General features: G+C 40.3%; 2 protein-coding genes across 8 annotated transcripts in view; one reads left to right on the top strand and one right to left on the bottom strand.

The window, feature by feature from the left end:
• Positions 1-383: 383 nt before the first annotated feature.
• Positions 384-12,832, bottom strand: tm6sf2b (transmembrane 6 superfamily member 2b). 6 transcript variants are annotated; one of them, XM_075484308.1, is made up of 12 exons: positions 12,751-12,832; positions 11,339-11,397; positions 11,009-11,135; positions 8,699-8,802; positions 6,378-6,475; positions 6,093-6,196; positions 5,473-5,555; positions 4,947-5,071; positions 3,800-3,901; positions 3,156-3,248; positions 1,328-1,447; positions 384-671 (listed from the first exon to the last, which is right to left on the bottom strand). In XM_075484308.1, exons 3-12 carry the CDS (start codon positions 11,086-11,088, stop codon positions 435-437), a joined length of 1,146 nt encoding a protein of 381 aa, XP_075340423.1. In that variant the 5' UTR covers positions 11,089-11,135; positions 11,339-11,397; positions 12,751-12,832; the 3' UTR covers positions 384-434. The 6 variants fall into 6 exon arrangements, with proteins under 6 accessions (XP_075340423.1, XP_075340419.1, XP_075340422.1 ...); XM_075484304.1 differs by having other exon boundaries at positions 12,669-12,826; XM_075484307.1 differs by having other exon boundaries at positions 12,723-12,826.
• A 1,145-nt stretch (positions 12,833-13,977) lies between these two features.
• The window catches only part of sbno2b (strawberry notch homolog 2b), a 63,453-nt gene continuing 56,118 nt past the window's right edge, over positions 13,978-21,312 (top strand). For both annotated transcript variants that reach the window (XM_075485081.1, XM_075485079.1), the window contains exon 1: positions 13,978-14,149. The gene's annotated coding sequence lies outside the window, so the exon portion shown is untranslated. The remainder of the gene's footprint in view (positions 14,150-21,312) is intronic.

The following is a 21,312-nucleotide window of genomic DNA, read 5'->3' as shown; positions in this document are numbered from 1 at the left end:
ATAAAAATATGTTTTGTTTTAACTGCAGGATGAAATGTGTATGTCTGCAGCTAAATTATATGCTCCGATACAATATGCAATAGACCTTCCAGTCACACGGGATTATTCCCTATCAAATAAATACACTCTTTTACTTGGACATCAAAAAGGAAACTATCGTGAATATGTCTGGGAGGAGCAGAGTGGCACGACACGTTTTACTTCAGTGCTGGGAACAGCATATGGACAGTCAAAATAGTCCATCCGTCTGTCCACCACTGTTTGCGGATTACTCAAAAAATAAAAGTCATAAGCAAGCAAGTCAAGCAAGTCATAAAATAAAGACTGAAAGCATGGGTTTTGAGCAAAATAATCTTGTATTTTGGCGTTTTAAAACATGGCATTTGTAATAAAACATTTCTTCATGAACCATGAGAGTTCAGAAGGGATTAAGATCATTTTTCTTTGTACTTGGTATCTTTCTCCTCGCTGTTTGGCAAACCTGTCTGACCAGGAAAGGGGGCTATTTTTAAGAAGAAATAGGGGTTGCTGTGAACCCTCAGGGCCACCAGGACGGGAGTGGCTGCATAAAGCAAGTTAGCCAGCAACACTGTCCAGAAAACATCATTTGGAATGCGAAATGGAGCCGTGGTGCGAGAGTGGAGGGACCCCCCCATGTGGGCCCATTGGCACTGGAATGAGAGAGAAAGATAGAGATTAGACCATGTTGCTATACAGGAATACTGAAAATTGCACTTACTGACATTTCCACTTCTGGTGGTGGCTGTCTTTTTTTCTCAAAACACACTGCAGACTGAATGTTTCTTTCCACTCACTTGAAATTGAATGGTTACTTTGAGTTGTTTTTACAGTTACTTAAGTGCACTTAAGTACACAGAAAAAAGCTCCCAACAATGACGATAAACTACTGCACAGGATATGTACAGACATGAAACCATAACCATTAAGAAGATGGGTGGAAGTGATCTGCAATGATTACATGTTAGTAAAACAAAGCTTTTATCAAGGAGTTCCTCTCCTCTCCGTTCCATACTTTTTCTCACACCAATGTGGAGAGAGAGCCACCAGCTTGTTTATTACAAAGAATATGCTTCAAAGGATAAATATGGCCCAGGTCATTACCAACAGGATGCAATCTCATCATATGTTGATTGCAAGAGTTAATTGCAGTGACAAATGTCAGACCTTTTTCGACTTAAATGCTGATGAAAACCTTAATCAGCATCAGAAAACAGTCAGTGCAACACACTTCGGGACCCGGTAACTTTGTCCTTAATATGTATTCAGAGCCATTACAGCTATCAACTGTTTGTCTTTTTGGTGTTACCTGGATCATGGCTCCAGCAAGGAATGTCGTCCAGTCTGACATCCATGTGCACCCAGGTTTGAGGAGGCCATAAACAAACGCGCCCAGGAGAGGCAGTCCATAAAAGAACAAGTGCAGCATCTGGAAAAACAAAAGCAATTAATCATTTGATAATGTTTCCATTATTCCTTCTCAAGCTACATATTTTATTCTGCTTCCATATTTGGCTCCTATTTTAGTTTGAAACACACGTACATTCTGCGGTTTACAGTGACATGCAGTAGGACACGTGTGGCTGTATAATACAGTGAATACTCTAATGAGTGTGGCTCTGGATAGAGTGGTAGGAGCAGAGCTAAAACAACTCTCCATCACTGTCAGTCAATGTTGTTGTTGAGCCCTGACCAACACTCCAGCAGACAATTAATACAGTACATCCTCATTCTCCTCTGGCCCGCACTTCACTTCACCTACTCACTCTGAATACAAAGGAGGGAAGCTTAAAGCTCCAAATACAAACACACTGACCATTTTCATTGTGTTGCTCAAAGCTGGCACTACTAAACTAGAAAAATATATCATTAGAATGAAATATCGGAAGCAGAAGGTAGATACTGTAATTGTCAAAGTTGATTACTTGGATTTTTCGCATCTCTGTAATCTGATTCAAAATGTGATGTTTTGTTCTCCACTGCAGCTGCACACATTTGATAAATGAAGAAGAATTTTTAAAAAGTATGATTAAATGTTCGATAAAAGGAGCTCTTTGGCGGGGAAGTGTTTTCGTCTTGGCGTTTCTAATGTGATCTTAAATGCAGGGCTGTAGTATTTTGCTGCTTTCCAGCTCTGCACCCTGAAACCCAAATGTGCACACTTGCACAAATTACTCCTTCTACACAGGGTTCATTCCAGAAATTTTCTTGACCTTCACATGAAACATTTGGAGCATGAAAGCCAGTTTCCCACTTTATAAAACCCTCAAATTACACCAGTGAAGGTTTTTTTTTCTTTTCATTCCCATTCTGAGGTCCACATGAATTCTAATGAGTTGAGCACAGGACCTGAAAGCCAATCAAGTGCGCCCTTCAGTCTTTTGTTGGAATGTCTTTATAATTCTAACATGGTAATGTGTCACATATCATTCATCATCATCGATGAATAATGAGGGCAGGCGGTGCTGAAGAAGTGTACCATTTTGCAGCAAGCTCAAACGTCCTTTCACGTCTTTGCTCCCTCACATATGTTATAATCAATCCCTATGAGCCAATGAAGAGCAACATGCACAAACACTGATTTCCAAATGCTGTTTATCACTATATGTGCTGCACACATACCCTCCTCCCACCCTGTAAGATGCAAATGGGAAGCTTTTGGGCGAGGGATTATCTTATCAAGTTCTCAGCGTGAGGTTTGTCTCTCAGATCAATGATTTCAATTGTGCTTGGACTGCAGCCCTGGCAATGTCTTTGGATAACCTATTGACAAAGCTGTGTACGCTAAACAAAACACAACAAAACCCAAAGCAGTGAGGGGTCAGAGGAAGAAAGGAAAGGAAAGCAGACCAGTTGCCAGTCACAGAAATGATCTGTTATCCACCGTAAGCTAATGAAAAAGAGAGACTAAGATGCGCTGAAAATTCGACCCATGTATGCTTTTGCTGTAATGATGAAAAATGGCTCTGTTATCAGGTGCAAGCTTAAACAGTGGAGGAGATAAGGCCAAGCTTCCAGCATGCTCAAAGGGATACCCATGAAAGCAGGGGTCCATTATGAGGCTGGTTATTTAAAACAGGCTGGAGAGGAGCTTTCAGGTGCTACAGACTCAGGCTGAAAGAGAAAAAAAGACCCACCATGACTCTGGGGAAGCCCACGGGGTCCTTCAGGTAGGGCTCAAATTGCTTCAGGTATACAGAACAAGCTTCAAGTGGAGAGTCCAGAGCCACCTACAGAGAGTGGATATGCATATAATTCAGTTCAATATGACAACACCACAAACTACCAATACAAATGACCACAGATTTGAACTTCTGCCTGATCTTGTCAGAAATAAAAACTTCCAGAGAATGAAACACTGTGTAGTTAAAGAAAACATTTGACATTTTTGGGATTTTGATTGTTCTCTTTCTCGCTCTGAGTTAAATGCGATACAAAATTCATGTTTTAAGGACACGTATAGAACTATCTTCAGCAACCAGAACACTCATTCTACGGTACAGATACAAGTGAACATCGCAGCTGGACTATTCCTTTCCTCCTTTATTCAAACATGGTATTCGTTGAATAGTAATTACATTAATCTTCATTGTTCTCAAATCAATTAATATTGATAAAAAATTTTACTGACCTTCATCATATAGACATGTAAGATTGCCACAGGGCTAAATTAGCAGAATACATTGCTTCTCAAAGAAATCCTGAGTGAAACTTGGCCAAGTTTAAAACTACCAGTACAGCACTGCCTTGAACTCTGTCCTGAGTGTTCTGAAGTACTTACCAAGCCTCTGAGGATGGTGAAGGCAATAGACGCTAACAGGAGCACCACTAGGAGGAGGTCTGTGGGACGCCAAATTAGCTTCATGCTCTGAGCCTGCTGGGCCTGTGAGCAGGTGTCAACATAATGCACAGTACAGAGCTGGTTAGTCAAGGCTGTAGTCTCATTGCACACTTGCTATCTTGCATAGGAGAATAAGTGAAGACGGCTTCTCTCTCCAAGTCTCCATAGATCCGCAATAACCTACTAAAACCTGATGTTCTCTCTACACATGCCTGTCACCCCATATATCACATCAGGCTTTGTTAATAATTAATAACCACACTTAGTAATATGTAGTGTGATGTTGTTCATCAGATGTTATATTAACTCATTTTCAAGACCTAGTAAGGACCAAATAGTTTATTTTAAATTATGTCCTTGAAATTCTTTGGTGCTCTTCCAACAAGCCACTTCTCTTTTCACTCCTCTCTCCTCCAGCTGCATTTTAGAGACTGACAAATCCTAAAAAAAAAAATCCGTTTTTGGGCCACCGGCAGGTCAATGGAGGAAAGAGGAGATGACAAAATTAAATTTTCCCGAGTGATATGATGTTTGCGAGCTGAGTTATGGACAAAAACATGTAAGGTCACAGTGGCACAGACAGACAGATGCACACTTAAACGTGATCCCTGTGGAAAAAAACGTTGCTGGTCCAGAGGCATAGGGAATCTGATTAGAGTCACTTTGAATTAAAAACACATCTAAAAAAAAAAAGCTAATTTGAGTGATAGAAAACCGCTTTGGGCTATTTCCCAAAGCTAAATATCGTGATTACCCAATCAGGACAAGATTATTGACTTGGGGCGATTACTACATAATGTGACAGATAAAGCAAACATTTGACATATCATAGGGACATTTGGTGAAACATTGCTGCTCTGCCTACCAACAGACTCTAACATTGTTTTATATTAAAGTCAATAATCTACAAATTCCCTCGACCACACTTCAGCTATAAAAAAATCACAGCAAACCATCTTTGCGGATTGCATTCAGAGGATCAAGGCTGTTGAGTTAATTGTACTCATTAAACACATTAAGCAAACGCTGCACCCATAAACCTCTTGACATTCATATCAAGGTCTAATCATGGGTGCATCTGACTCACATTGTATCCGCCGATTAGTGGTCTGTCCTTGGGCCGAGTGAACAGCGAAATGGCTCCCAACACCGGCATCAAAAGAAAGAGGAAATTGAGCCAGAAGGCAGGACGGATATCAGACCCATATTTACCTGCCAGAAAGACACTTTTGACATCATGCACTCAACCATACAAACACTCACTGTTAACATGTCAGTGTTAGACTGTAATTAAGCTTCCTATTAGAACCTCAGTGGGACACTTGCAGCAGAATCATAGACACACATCACAGTATGATAACACATCAGAGAAAACACACTGCCTGCAGAAGACATTGATCTCGTGACACTTAAGTATGCAGTTTGAAATGCCAACAACAGATGCTTTCAGTCTGTTTTGTGCTTTGTTCTGTGGAGTTGTGATGGCAGACGAGTTTGTGCTCTGTTGGCAGGCAGAACTGTGACACTGATGGTACGTGGCAGGGCAGATGTTTGCCTGATTGAAGCCCATCATCGTGTGACTGGTGGATAGGGGAACTGGAAACGAGACTCACCTGCGACTATTCCAGTAATAAACACACTCATGTTGGCACACAAAGATCCTGCCCAGAACAGTCCCAGCGTACGGTAGGCTTTCCTGGGAAGAAACCAAAAGATTTAAGCCTGAGGATTGTAAAGGTGTCAGTATTACATAAAGTCATATGATAAACTTCAAGGTGCTGCTTAAATGGTATTTAAGAACCTCATCCATCAACCCTGCATGCAATGCAAAGCATCACCAACAGCATATTTACAAGGCTGCTGTTGTTTTCACATCCATGAGAGGGCCTGCCCCGAGGCAGTGAACCCTCTGAACTCTTGAACTCACTGACTCCGCTTTATGACTAACTCACACTGTTGTCTAAAAACACAATACTATTCTGGCTTTTGTTCGTATTTGATGTTATAAAACACAATATAATGATGTAGAAGTTGAAACACTTTATCCTCAAAATGACTTCTTAACACGTGAAATACGGGGGCAAAAAGCAATGTGCTTGAAGCGATTCATGAGTTGTGGAAAACATGAACCTCGTTGGAAAGACCTCTATGCTGTTATCTGAAGCAGCCATTTTGTGATGTATGCAAGATAAATGGGCATGTCTTGACTCGAGCCACGTTCATCACCACCCACCTGTCAGTTATCCTGCTGATCATCATCAGGTACATGATAAAATGAGCGATGCCATCCCAGTAACACATCATTATGGCATATGATGTCCCCAAGTAGGGCTCTCCCTACAACATAATACATGAAGACATACTGTGCATTGTACAATGCTCGTAATAAACATTTGCTTGATACAGTTATCAACTCTTTAAATTCCAGCTTGGGCAATGTAATTTCTCTAGATGATGAAGGTTAAAAGTTTATGCGTTTTAACTTAAACGGACTTGAATGCAAAAATATGAAACCTACTGTCTTCTGATAGAAATCCATGAAGCCAGAAATAATGCCATCGTATTCCAAGGCACTCGTAAGGTCAATGATACAGGTAAAAGAGAATTCTGCAAAAACTGAAATGGAAAGAAAAACATTAGTTCAAGGTCTTCTATTACAAGTCTTTTTGCCTATGTCTTGGCATATCAATGTATTTATGTGGGTGGATGGTGACCACTGCTTGATGATGTCTTCAAAAAGCCATGAAAACTCAAGAAACTGTTGTATGTAAAGGTGCTTTAGTGGCTTAAACAAAACTGCCTCAAATACAAAGTTTATTTTCTCTCCAAAAATGAATGCCATGTTTATGGTAGCAGGAAGAGTGCAGCTGAAGTTTGTGACATTAAAAACCACTTTACGTACAGTTTCCATAATCTGTGCTTTAACTGCACTCTCACGTCTGAACATCTGCTCTCTAAAAAAGGTCTACAGACCAACATCCCACTGTATTAACCGAAAACATCCACTCTATCACCCTTTTCCATCATTTCTATCATCTACTTTTCAGTTGAAAGTATTTTCTCTCAAGGGGCTAGCCACTGATTTTTTTTTGGGACAGTGAGGGGAGAAAATTAAGTCTTGAACATAAGGTAGGCTTGAGGCATATTCTAATCAAGTCCACAGTGAGGAGCCTGTCCTCATGTTAGAAGCCCAGCGGAGCTAAAAGACCACATTCAGCACGTAGAAGTAAATCATGGAGCAACCTAAACACTAGCAACTAGCATAAACTAAGACCTTCAGACCACTCTTTTTTTGGATGTGGGTGTCATGAACAGAGCCTTTAACAGAGTGAGAAAGGTTGTGACTGTGGATACAAATACGGTTTTTTGTAGATTATTTGGTGGAGATATTGGATGACTCAAGAAAGAATAAGTCATTTTCATTCTACACAACTATTACAATAGGAGATGATGGTTTGCCTTGTTTAGCCACAGTGAACCTTTTATGGTACACGCACAATGGACTGTTGACAAATGTATTGAATTGCTCTGGACTCATTAATCCAGGTATCAGCTGCTACAGAGCTGAGCAGCATGATGAAATGGAGCCCTTGTTGTTAATCATGTACAACAAATGGAGCCACTATATTGTGAACAATAGCAGTAATGGATATCAGAAATATGCATGTCTAACACACTTTAGTATTTGCAAATGTTGTACACAGCCATATTCTGTTCACAACTATAAAATAGAATGTGTTGGTATAGATTATAAAACCCATCAGTGCATATCAAAGAGTGCCTTTACTTCAGTGAGCTATGGCGTTACAGTTCAGCCTTTCCTAACCAATAGGATGAGCCGAAACAGTCAATCCATGAAAGAGACAGTTCCATGTCTGAGAATACTGGGCAGTCAGACTGAGCATAATGCCGAATAATCTTTTTCTATGTAGCGCCAACAAAAAATATTGCAACCGCTGACATTTTATCTCTTTATTTCATCATAAAGAGAATCTCTGGTGTTTCTGTGCGGACAACACAACTGGAAGTGTTTCCTTCCCATTTTGCTTCTCTATAAAACTCACACATAACATGCACATTCACACATTGCTCATATACTTTGTCTCCATTGTATGTCTCTGAAATCCTCAGGATCACTGGTTTTATCTCTAGCCTCACAGGTGTGATAGCAGTGGATTATGGCTCACTACCATTGGTAAAAAACCTGTTAAAACATTGCCCGCATTCTTGTGGTTCTTAAAATCTCTTGCTCTGCCTTGGGCACCCACGAGCTAAATATCATCACACTGCTGCACCACTAACATAGCCTCTGGCATCAGTTGCAGAGATCTGTTACCAGGAAGCCCCTGGGTGGAACAGCCACACAGTTTGACCAACAAGGACTCAATATGACCCACATTAGTGTATCAAAGTTTAATTATGTGCAGTGAGAGGTGCACATGAGGCTATTGTCACTTTAATGTGGAGTTCAGTCCCATACTGACATTTCCAAATAGTTGTGCGCTTTCCTCCGGATCAGTCAGGGACTTAATAGAAGAGCTAAAATGTTAAGCACGATGAAGGTGCTCAGTCTGCATGGGTTTGGGTCAGTCATGCAACACAGAAGTCTGATTAAGATTTGCTGTGATCCTGATCAGTCTAAGCAGCTTTCAACATAGCAGGCCGAATCACATTGAATACAATTCGTGTTTTCACACAAGGTTCTGAAGAAATCCTTTTGTGAGATCTGGAATTGGCCCCAGAACAATGCATAGTAGGCATTAACCTTTCACAGCAAGTATATTTGGAAATACTGTATGTCGCGATAAGTTGGGAAATGCACATAGTTGCGTCGATTACCGAAGAATAAGAGGTCTTTGGGTGGGTTGCCACGAGTGATGAGGAAGTAGAACAGGAACACGATGACCAACACAGCCACACCAATCTCCAGGATCACATAAGGTCTGTGGAAACAGATGTCTGACTGTTATCTAAGAAAATGACAACACATTGTCCATGCTATGACACAATCTCATTGTTGGCACTCTACATTTTTAGAAATCTCCATCTCAAATTTTATAAATCATTCTTATCGCTCATTAGTCTATCTCTTGGATGTTGTGCTAGTCTTATCTTCGCTGCTAAATTAGTTAAAGGGAGACCAAAAAGAAGCACGCAACATCCACAGTTAGCACAAGGAGAAATAATGCATTAGTGCGAGGGGAAAATCTGTGTGAAAGCTGTGCTACACCCAGTAAGAACAAAGGCTCTGCTGGTGGGATAGTTTGAGTGTCTGGAGATTTCTGATGACTTGGCAGTGTCACATTTAATTCACTGATCTCTAATCTGCAAGCACTGGATTCATATTTAATTCTAGACTTTTTAATTTATGGGCCTGAGGTTGTCAAAAGCTCCTGAACTACTGTTGCTAATGAACTTTTGCAGTCCATAAAAAGGTTTTGTTTTTTAACAAGAAGGATTATGGCATTTTGAGTGCTTATTTTATATCAAACAATACAACCTTTTGATTAGCTCATCAGTCCGATCAGATTTTCTCACACTGACAAAGTGACTGGAATAATTCCACATTGCATATTTCTTATATAGACTTTCACAACTTTCCTCCGTTATACTTACGATGTTTGGACTTAGTGCAGCTGCACCAAACCCACAGGTTGTGAAATTACAGCTTTAAAAAGCTTTAAGCAATCATAAACAGAGGAGTGGGAAGCAAAAAGCTAAGGCCATCTTAGTTCAGCGAGGCCTACCATGTTTCCTGGTGAACTGTATTGCTGACTCGTGCTGGTAAAGATTAATGTGGCCAAGATACCTCCCAGCAAACAACATTGCAACTGCGGGAAACTCACAATGTGTGCTCATAGGAAGAAAACAAATGCTGCGAGAGCAAAGGCAAGTTCCATCGTTGTCTCTCCAATTCAACAGCACGGGAAGATTTATGCACACAATACTGTTTGTTTGCAGAGTGGAAGAGCACAAGGCATATTGTATGTCAAGAGTCATTCATCAAACTCTTCCTTCTGTGCAGTTTGTATTGATTGTCAGTGTCCACATACTCAAAAAAGCTGCACCCAAAATGTTTACCAAATATGTGTAAAATATTCTGTTGGATATACAATGTGGTTAAAAATGAGTGTATGGGAGGGTTGGAATGTGTATTTTATCACTTCCTTTGTTACTTTGTTACACAAAAAAAACATTAAATAAGAAGATTATTCTGCACATCTGTGATGGCCCTGCTGGCTTTGTGTGCTCTGATGGTGATTATGTCTGTCTCTTAGATGTTATAGGGTGATTGGTTTATTGGAGTACAAAGATAAATGTGCAGCAACTGGGACCGGTGCTCTAAAGGGTGGAGAAGTGCCAGCAGCACATGTGGCTCGGTCTCTCCTCTTCTCTGCCAGGGCCTGACCTCCACTGGTTTTGCTATATGCCTTTGCATCATCCCACATCTGTTTTTCACCATGTTCACTCATTGTTTTTCTGATCTCTGACCAGACACACTCTATAATTTATGTTTCCCTTGATATGATTTGTGATCACAACAAGTACCTTGTTGGTATTTTGCGTCCTTTTGTCTATTTTTGTCAGACCCCAGGTTGAGCCACAGAGTGACACAGTTTAGAGAAATAATCTCCAACATCACATCAGAGTATCTTCAGAAATTCTGCTCTGCTGCTTGTTTAACTTGTGCTAACTAATAAATGTCAGATTAAAAAATGTAAGTTGTTTAAACAAGTGGCAAATACACTTTTAGAATTGATGTAAAGGAGTTAGCAGTGCTCAATATGCTCAATAATACAATGAGTGAGTTACAGCTGATGCAAGCAAACACATATTTTTACTCTTAAGCTTACAGGGTCCTCTGCTGGTGGTAAAAATGTATATCATCACATGACATTTGAAGGGTCATCTGCATTTCTTCACAGTTATTCACTTTAAAATCATCTGTAACATTTTTATTTTACATCAATTCATGCTAGAACAGTTCAAATATGTATGTGCGGTGAGTGTAAATTTCTGGATGAAACACTTTTAGAACTGTGATTCTATAAATTATCCTGCATTGATAAAAAAAATCTCATAGTTCAAACCAAAAATGTAGATAACACGTATCAAATCAATAAGAATTTAGAAAAAGTTGCAACTTACTCTTGAAGCTCAGCGATGGTATTCATGGCATAAAGAATGCCAAGGGCAGAAAATGAAAATAAAAAGACTAAACTCTCCATCTCTTCAAAATCTCGTCAGACCCCTCCCTGCAGGATCCACAGCAGTGCTGAAAATAAAATACAATTTCAAGTCCTTCAAATTCTGCCTCAGCTGCTGCTGTTTAAACAATGCTAAAAGAATGACTGGGCATTCACACATCCATGAAAACTGCAATTTAGTATAAAGTTAGCTGACATGAAAGCCACTGAATAGATTCAGAAAAAGGGGGGGGGATCTGCTGTTTTTAAAAGAAACGGAGCGGTCTCTTACCGTGTGGCTACTCTTTTGGTGGATTAATCAAATTACAGCTGGCCTCGGGCAGACATCGCCTTTACAAGGAAAATAATGAAGTGGTAACAAAGAAGCTTTTGGGGGGGAAGGTTGTGCAATTTGGTTTTGTCAGAGCTTTACCTAAGTCGTATTAGAGGATAGGCCTGCATTCCATTTCAAGTTAGGTATACTGATTCTGTGCTATGGTGCAATCCATGCCGTGTTTAATCAAATATGTGCATTGAGTGCCGTTCATGATCTACTCACAAACACTCACAAGGTTGCATGACTGGTATTTTGTGGGCTCTTGCCCAAGCTATAAACCCTTCATGGCCTAAGATTAATAAGAATGTCCACAAATCGAGACACATATCTAGATTTCATGATGTCTAAATAAGTGCTGTTGCTGTTTGACTTCCCACAAACTGAAATTAACCCATAATAGAGTTTTGTAGATGTTACTACACAGCATAGGAAGCATCTCTGCGGCTCCTTTAGGCATGTCTGCGGGAGGGTATTTACAGTAACTACCTCGCTCACAGTGAGTCACAACGACCAACTGCTGAACAAGCAAAAAGAAAAAAAGGAGAATAGCTGTCCTGTAGTTCTGTTAGAATAACTATGGCAGGTTGTTTCTCTGTGACAATACGCTGAAGACACAAACAGGAGCTATGCGCGCAAAGCTTTTCCCACAAATGACTCAAATGGCTCAGTGGAGGCAAATCCTCATTGCTTCTGTCTGCAGAGCTCCACTTTATGTGCTGGTGTTCAGTCCCAGGGTGAAAACAGTGGGCCTGTTGTAGCCTGGGATAGAATGCAATATCAAGCAAAGTACTTTCAGAAATATTCCAGCAGGGTGTGCCAAATGGCAAAAAAAAAAAAAAAAAAAAAAATTATTACACCTTCTTAACATGCAAAACACAGCTGTAAAACTACAGATGTTCAAAGAGCAGATTTTTTTGTTGTAGATTCAAGATATATTATCAAATGTTTTATGGTCGGCCTGTACTTCTTTTAGAGGGTTCCTCGAGGTACACTGTCTCCAAATTAGCCACAATGAGAAGTTCTGCGGATGTATGCGTGTTACATTTTATACAACACATAAGCAATACATGCATTGTCCCAATTAAAATTGAATACATTGGAAAATGAATAACGAAAACAACATAAGTAGAGCCGCTGATGAAGTTTTTAAAGCTTTCAATGATGAGCTTAATATGCATCTGTGTCACCAGCCATTACCTTGCTGACATATGACAACTGAACAAAACCAGACAACAAGGAAAGACAAAGAATTTAAACAGAAATGACCACACACACATACACACACCAGCCTCTGCCTTTCACCACCCTCCTTTGTTGGGAAAAGGGGAGACTCTTATACCAGGAAAGCGGTGACAGTGTGTGTTTACTGGAAGCATTTGGAGCTCGTCCAGCGCTGTCGTTCAATAACGCAAAATGGACAGACGAGCGCCAAAATGAGACGATGACCTGCAGAAGGAAAAACAAGATCATGAGCACCACTCCATTCAACATCTGAAATGAAGATGTGCTTTTGAATACAACAACAGTCTGCAGGGAAGTTGACTGGCAGTTTTCCTACAGTGTAAAGGACATGAAATGATAAAACACACACACACAACCCCAAAATACAGATGGCATAGTCATTCTTTTAAATCTTCATGTAATTTGTAGTTAGACATTTTCTTTATCCCTTGAAATAGATCAGTCTAAATGCTATTCAATGCCAGTTTATGTACTCATGCAATGCCGCTCCTGTTGAGTCATCTTTGATTTTCATGGCAACTCTTTTTTATGAGTATATTGTTGGCTTGATTATTTTCAGTGGTTATACGAGCAGTAGTCAGCAGAGTTGTATGTGGCATGTGATACAATGTTGTTGGTCAAATTTAGGCCAATGGCTTCTTAATAAGAAAAACTGAAGTCCAACTGGGATTTCTTGAAAGAAATCATACATCATATTGTCAATAATAATTCACGTGTAGTTGGTATAGTAGTTGTAGTTGGCTTAAATTATGCAACCCTCTCATGCCCAGTCATGGGACTCATTTGTCATGAACACACTTCCTGATAGAATTGTTTGCCTTGAATCATTGGCAGCTGAGCCATAAGAAAGAAAAGCAAATGGGTACAATGTAAACCAGCCGAGAATGGAAATGTCATGTGCCTAATTAAGAAAATGAGTGCATGTGGAAATTATCATTTCATGGATCTATTTCTTAGAAGGGCTACTTAGCATGTTGGTATGGAGGGATTCAATTAACTAGTCTGCTCTTTATTTATCGGAAATGTTTTGCTAAAGTTAAATAAAGCTGAATGATATTAATAAATCAGGGTTGCCAAAGCGAGACTCATAGACAGTTATTCTATATTTTACTTGAGATATGATCACCAGCCTTGACCTAATTGAGCATAGTACAGCGTTATTATCTTTAAATACGGTGGCAAAAGGGTAATTACTGGGGCTGTTTTTTCTGTCTATCGTGACTTTAAATTATCTTTCTTAGTTGAAGTTGCTGTCCAGGTGTGCCGAAAAGTTACTGCTATGAACTATTTGTGGCCTGGCAGTTTTCTGCCCTCAACCAACAAGCGGCTCTGCGCGTGACGACAGCAGCGGAAATATTTTTTTTCGCTAGTCAAAATGGCACCGTCTCAATCAGGAAGTGGAGAAAACAACTACGAAGAATAAGTTGGATAAAATTCCTGATTTCTGTTGGTTTTACGCGAGTCTTCGTTCAAAATCGGTCGGCGTTTTCGTGGTGTGGATTGAGAATAAGTAACACATTCACGGTAAGTCTAATTCGAGGATATCGTTTAAAGGCGAACGACACATCGGCAGTTGCCTTATAACAAGATGCGTTTTTAGCCTCTCCTAGGAGCGCATGTTTTTAACGTCCGGCTACGCCGTTTGTTCAGCGGTTGGTTTAAGTTCACTGTTATTACATGATGTGTTGTCGAAGCACACGGAATGAGGTAAGGAAAGTGTAAGTTACGCACCAAATAAAATATACATATCGTTGTAGATTCTTCTTAAGGCCAGTATTAAGTAAGGACACTAGTAATAAACTACCTCCTTAGTCGATTATAACCTGTTCTAGCTGCAAGATCTGTTGGTTGTCAAAATTATATGCTTAATATTAAGTTTAAAGGAGTTTCGTGGTCGACGATGCCGTTTCTACACATAGCTATATCTTTATTTAAATGTAGAAATCTCCAGATTGTCTGTAGTAACATAGATCCCAATGTTATGCCAACAGCGGTCTCAAGCTGAGTCCAAAACAAGCATACCCAAAGTCGGAAAACGGCTATAAGAAATGCTAACCTAGCTAGCACCATTATCTGTCCAAAATATAGCTTGTTTTAGCAAATAATGTTGGATCTTGCTCCTATTTGCCTCCCTTGATTGTTGACTGAGAAAACAAAGTGTGTTAATCGTGGCTATTTGATAGCCAGCGTTTGCCAGAAATACGTCTATCTCTTGTTAAATGTAGCGCTCATCGTCCGGCAAGCTAACATTAGTGGTAGTAACACTGTACTTAAAGCCTTGGCTGCTTTCCTTTGTGCTGAGTAGATACAAGAGTGCCTTAGTACGTTTCTTCAGTGAAAGCTTCATTCCGGTTTACACCGTCACTGGTTGTTTGTAATCGTTTCTCAAAGTTCAGGGTTACATACATGGACTTTCATTGGATATATGTGTACATTTGGGGAATTGAGTTAGAGGAAAGATGCGCTTCGGAATATTCTCCGGGCACCTTGAATTAGTTCAAAACTATGGTCGTTTTCGCAAAGCTGACCGAGGTGTTGTCCCAGCCGCTAACGTACCGTGTTAATAGATCAAAATGGAAAAAGCTAGAAGTTCCGATCATTTTTGGGTGATAATAAACTTTGTTCGGAAACATAATCATTGCCTGATTATAACACACATATTCCTTGTTTTTCTTTATTAAGATGGTAGTTCGGTGGAGTGACTCCGGATTTTGCTCAGAGAGAAGTGGCAACACTTTACGTGTTATGCGTGTAACACTGTACCATTTTTAACCGCCTATAGTAAACAAAAGTAGCCTGTATACATGTCAGAGGTGCTGTCTTTAATGAATTTCTTGTGTAATCTCAGATAAGGCAAATACAATAATATAAAAATGCTGGCTTAATTAAATTTAGACAGAACACATCGGGATATTAAGGATTGATTCGGAAAGCTGAAGGAGTGACCAGAACCGAGTGAAAATTGCTCTCACTAAGCAGTACCCTCTGGTCCCTTTGCTTTCCTGCAATTTTCTCTCTTTGGTTTCCACTGTGTGTGTTGCCTGCAGCAAAGGCTAGTCAAACCTTATGCAAGCCTTGACACAGTGGGTTGCCATGGTGGCTGGCTATTTTTCTAATTATGTCATCCCCCCCTTACTGTGAAATGAGCAACATGCTAGGTTCCTCTCACAGTTTTAGTCAAGTGCCCCAGCCCCCCATGACAGTCAATGGCCTTGGTGTCATTTGTTGTCAAATCCCTCATGCAGCCATAGCTGGCTCTTCCTCCTAGACTTTAATAGCAACAGACAGGATGTTTTATATAAATATATAACTTCAACTAAAATGGATGGATGGATGGATATATATATATATCCATCCATCCATCCATTTTCTATACCCACTTAATCCGTCGGTCGGGTCACGGGGGGGGGGCTGGAGCCTAAGAGATATTGATTTGATTGAACCAAATCAATTGTAAATAAATCAAAGAAATAATGCAGGCTACTTTTTGACTATTGGATGTATGTGGGCCAGCGCCAGGGTTCCAAGTTTCATAAAGTTTGGCTCTGGAGGTTTCCCTCAATCAGAGACAGAGAGACAAACAAATGGCGGTGAAAACATATCTCTGTCTTGGGTTTCTTTTTGACACAGGAATATTACTGAAGGTTGCCTCTGTGCTTGTGTGTGTTTATGTGTGTGCTTATCCCGCACAGCTCCCCCTTTCCTTACTTTTCGCTGTGCCAGACAATGGATGGTTGCTTGCTCCTCGGGGACTTTGAGGGTCACAAAACACAAGATCTGTTTGTACGGTGTTTATAGCCTGCAGGAACTGGAAGCTGGATCAGCAAGTTAGTCAGATTACATTTAAAGGTATAAAGATGCCTCTTCTGAAATGTTGATGTAATGTTCAGGCTTTCTTTGATGCATTCACTACAGTTGTCACTCGAAAATGACCTTATCTTTCCTCATGTTTGGTGAGCTCAGTAGTGATCCATGGTTCGTGCCCCCTGCTGTTTTTAACCGGCCTTCATTCTCCCTCTCCCCCTCGTCTTTGCTGGCTCCTTTTTGCTCCCTTCTTCAAGTGATGCCAGTGATAAATCTCATTTATAGCCCATGGGTTGATTAGAGTGAGACTGAAAAATGTGGAGTGGAGGAGGGGAATCGGTACTAGGTAATCTATTTGATTCAGTTCCTGCTTTCCTGGAATCTGGCCTTCATTAGGTAACAGTTCATGCATGAAACATAATATGTTTTTTTGGTCAGAGGAGAGAGAAAGGACAGCTGATAATGGTTCAGAATTTGGGGCCATAGAGCTCAGTTCTACACACGTCACAAGAAACAAACAAGTGCTGCATGACCAAGTATATTATGTCCTGTGGTATCCAGCCTGTGTGGATGTCTCCCAAGCCACATGAGCGATCACTGAAATGCAGGGAAGCATGTTATAGTCTGGCTTGCCCCACTGCTTTGTCTTCAGATTTTATGAGGAAAAGTGTGTGAAATTCTTTCTGAGAAAAGCAAACAAAAATTTCAAAATGGAACTCTTTCAGGGAGGAAATATGAGAGAATTATTAGTTTCTGTGGATGATTAAATAGTTTTTTGTTTTTTTCCCAGTCATCAGCTTAGATTTACTACCAAATCCATGTGATAAACAGGGAAGAGGAGCAATTGTTATTTGAATCCTGACATGCAGCATGGAGGATATAAAAGGTTTGGAATGGAACAGGCAGTAGAGTGGTCTAATCTACTTGGATAAATTCGATACAATAGCACAACCTTCTTCACCGTAGCTATACAAATTAGTTGTATTTACTTTAGACAAAGCAACCAATCAAAGCATTTCTTTTTGTTTTGTGGGTGCTTCAAAATGGTTATTAAAAAAAAGAAGCTGAACAGGCTGAGCTTTTAATCCTTACACGTCCTCTTTGGCCCTCTACTTTAATGAAATCAGTTTAATACAACACCAGTTAAAACTAATTTTAAGGAAGTGGATAGGGAGACGGTGTTGTTTGTTTGGTTATGATATTATTCGGCTGGCGTTTTTTGTAATGGCCTTTTTAAGATAGTATTTAAAAAAAAAAAATTATTCGTTTGTCTGTTTGTTAGGTCTTTGTGTATTTGAAGAAGTAGAATGATTGTTAGACATCAGTGTGGCACGAGTGGCCTTAATGTTGAAAAAAAGCTAGATGGGAAACAGGCAAAAACAGAGCCCTCTGTTTGCAACAAAGAGGCACAGGCCAGGACTGGAACCCATGCTGGCAATGTTGAGGACTTTCAGCCTCTGCATGAGAAGTGCGCCCTAAACCAGTTGAGCTAACTGGTTCTCCGTGTGTTTGCATTTGTAAGTAGACCTCTCCCTCTTTAACAAACACGTTACACCCAAAGTCCCATGATTTAGCATAGTTGTTAGTGTGATACCATATTTTGTCACTGTTCTTTTTTTTTTTTTTTTTTTACAGCTAATCCACCTGATGATGTTTGTTTCATTGTATCGTTTAGGGAAGTGTAACTTGTTGCCAGCCAGAAAGGGGAATTGACATCCTGTATGGATCTGCCTGCCCCGATGCGGAGAGGAGCAAATTTATTCTCAGGTTAACCCTGTGCTGTATCATCACCCACTTCATCCGCTCGTATATGTGTTTGTACTTTTGGCAGCCGGTTTATTTATCTCACCTTACCTTTCTCCTGCAAAAAAAATGCCTCTTGGCATTGTCCAACTGGACTAATGTCTCTTTTAAGAAAAAGACCAGAAATGAAGACACCAGCTTTTTACTTTTATTACCAATGACATGATTTACGACCATATTTGAAGTGTTGCTGATACATTATGTCGCTTTCATTTCAAAGTTGGTGAAAGCCTTCGAATTCTTGAGGACGCAAACAAGACTTTAGCAGACAATGCTGCCCGAGTAGACTTAGGTGTAGCACCTAAGGCTTTTGTTTGTTTGTTTGTTGTTTTCCACAATGCCCAAGTCAGATAGATTTATTTTTTTAAAAACAACACATGCTGTACTCTTAAAGTGAACTTGAAATTATGCTTTTCTGTTGTGTCTGGCTGTTATGTCGGCTCACTCTTAAGTTCATATGTTGTCTAACTACCAAGCATGTAGTCACCTGCGCTATGCTCGTTATTTGCTGTTGTGCACCAGCTTGGCTGTTTCTAAACCAGCTTGGCTCCGCTGTGATGAAGGGCAGGGATGTAGCAGGGGTTGGACTTAGACGCCAGATGTCTGTAAGATTATTTAGAAACATATGCTAAGAAAAGCTTAAAACGGATTCTAACTGTATCCTGAGTTAGTAAGTGCAGATTTATTTTTATTACTGGGATCAGCCAACATACAGTCACAGGGGTACGGAAAATACCGTGTTACACAAAGATATTTAGTTCATTTTAACACACGATACAGCTCTTGAAATCGGAGCCCTGATAATAGATCAAATGTTTTTGTATACATAGACCCTCTCCTTTAGAGTTTGTGTATACGGGCTGTACTATCCTGTGATTTAAAAAGGAAAAAAAAACAGTGAAGTGGACCAGGCTCAGCCACACCAAAGGACATTTTGTTGAAGGACTTTATTTTCCCTCAATTTTCCACTATAAAGTTCCAAAGTATGATACTTTGAACCTTTATACAGCGGAAAACAGACACTCACCATATGAAGGTGCTTACACACCCCAGTGTGGGGGAATTTCAGAATCAACTAAGTGACGATAGCACTGTTGATGAGTTCCATGACGCCAGTTTGCACATAGCCTGTTTTGCCTCCGTTTCTCCCTTCCTTGCCAACTCAGAGGCATATCCGTAGTAGATCGACTTCAGTCCAAACAATCGGCCTCTGTGCTTTCACACACGAAGCCGGTGTGCAACAAGGCATGTCAGTTTTGGCTTGAAAGGCATGTGAAGGGTCCCAAAGATGGGGAAATGATCTGAGCTTTTCTTTTTAATCAAGAAATACGTATTTATGAGCTATTTCGGCTCCAACGTAGGTTTTGCTTTCAGTTTAGTGTTGTTCTGCTGCTCTTATGCAACAGTCAGTGGTTCTATGACGTTGCACGTTACACCTTTAAACATTACTTCCACTTGAGTACATCAACAGGCAAAAATTAAATAGTTCTATCTTGTGTGTGACGGACCTCCCTAATTCTGAAATTTTTACTATTCATGTGGGATCTGTGCTAGTTCTTTATGACTTTCGTGCAGAAATTTTGACTCACACCTTTGATTTGTCTTCCCTTCACTCTAACGTAATTATTTAAGAATGTTTTTCAGCATGGTTTACCATCTTGCAGTGAGGTTAAAGTTAAAGAGTCTGAATTCATCCTCAGAGGATTGGCCAGCTCTTAGCTAATTAGAAATGATGAACTGAACTGAACCTGGCAGAGCAGACAGACACAGACAGGCTCCCTGCTGCTCTGCATGTGCTGCAATATTCTCACGCCTGTCAGAGAAGTGAGGTCAGCTAGAGGGGAGTTCAGCAGTGGGACTGGGGTTTAAACAGGGACGGAGCGCAGTTCACAGAATTTCAGTCATCATTTGTTACGCACTGCATTTCAGTGGCCCCAACCATTTACTTTTCTGTGCCATGTTTTCCTCTCGTGAGATTCAGCGGCGTCGAACGAGCTGCCTCAGATGAGCAGCGGGATCAGACTTTGTGAGAAGCAACAGCTAACAGCAGAGGCTTGCTGTCTTAGGAGTGGGGACAAGAGAATGGCGAATGTAGGCAAAGACAGGACATGCCAGCTTACAGCTGGTTACCACACAAGAGGAGAGGATAGAAATAAGCGCATAACAGTCCGTAGGTAAGAGACAGCAATATCAGCGAGACAATATGGGACAGGTGATGGAAACAGTGAGTTTGTGCTGTGGAAGTGGGACATAAACGGAGAAGGAGATGGTCCTCATTTTGAGAAATGAAAGGGCTGATATGAGTAGACAACTGCAAAAAAGGTGGGAGGTGTGTTATTTGGTTTTTGTAACCCAATAATCCCAAAGGGACCTTTTAAATGTGCAAACTGTTACCATATCTATACAGCATGTCGTTCGAGGTCTTAATGGGTTAATATTTAGGCTACATGCAGCTCCGATCTTCTTTCCCTTGTATTATTTCACAATCATTACAAGGAACTGGAAATCTATATTTAACCGTTTTAAGAAAGATTAGAAGTTTCATTACAGTTGTTACGTATCCATCATGCAGTTTTAGATTATTAAAACTCTTGTGATTAGATCAGCCTAGATTGATACTTGTATGAGTAAATATGCTTATTTTGCTTATGTTTGTGAGAAAATGAAACTCTTATTCACATATTATTTGTCTGTTAATGTAATAAGTACCTGAGTTTTAATGTTTTAGGGCAAAACATGCAGTTGTCTTTTCGCCTAACTAGTTCAGCCAGAACAATAAAGCTAAAGAGCTGCATCCAACTAGGATCTGTCACCATCTTTTACTCTGGGGACAATTAGATGATGGAGCAAAACGGGGCAAAGAGGCAGCTAAGTGGAGTGTTCACTCTTTAATCTCGTCAGTCTTTGATCTCTTTCTGGGGGCTGCTGGTGGTTGACGTTGAAGCAGAGGTATTATCTCCGAGATGAGTGCCATCATGCTGTAAATTATTGTTTTATTTGATGTTTTACCCCGTCTTTGCTCTTTGTGCTCCTCTGTTACCGTCCCCATAGCCAGAATCAGCTGTGCCCTCACCTTTTCG

The sequence above is a fragment of the Odontesthes bonariensis genome, chromosome 15 (genome assembly GCF_027942865.1).
Source record: "Odontesthes bonariensis isolate fOdoBon6 chromosome 15, fOdoBon6.hap1, whole genome shotgun sequence".
NCBI lineage: Eukaryota > Metazoa > Chordata > Actinopteri > Atheriniformes > Atherinopsidae > Odontesthes > Odontesthes bonariensis.
Note: the sequence above shows the minus strand (reverse complement) of the source record. Positions and strands in the feature narration are given on the sequence as shown.

Coding starts and splice junctions, on each gene's coding strand:
- tm6sf2b (XM_075484308.1), bottom strand. CDS start 11,088: ATGGAGAGTTTAGTCTTTTTATTTTCATTTTCTGCCCTTGGCATTCTT. Junction 6,476..8,698: donor CAAAGACCTCTTATTCTTCG/GTAATCGACGCA, acceptor TTTCCATTTCAG/TTTTTGCAGAATTCTCTTTT. Junction 5,556..6,092: donor ATCAGCAGGATAACTGACAG/GTGGGTGGTGAT, acceptor GTTTCTTCCCAG/GAAAGCCTACCGTACGCTGG.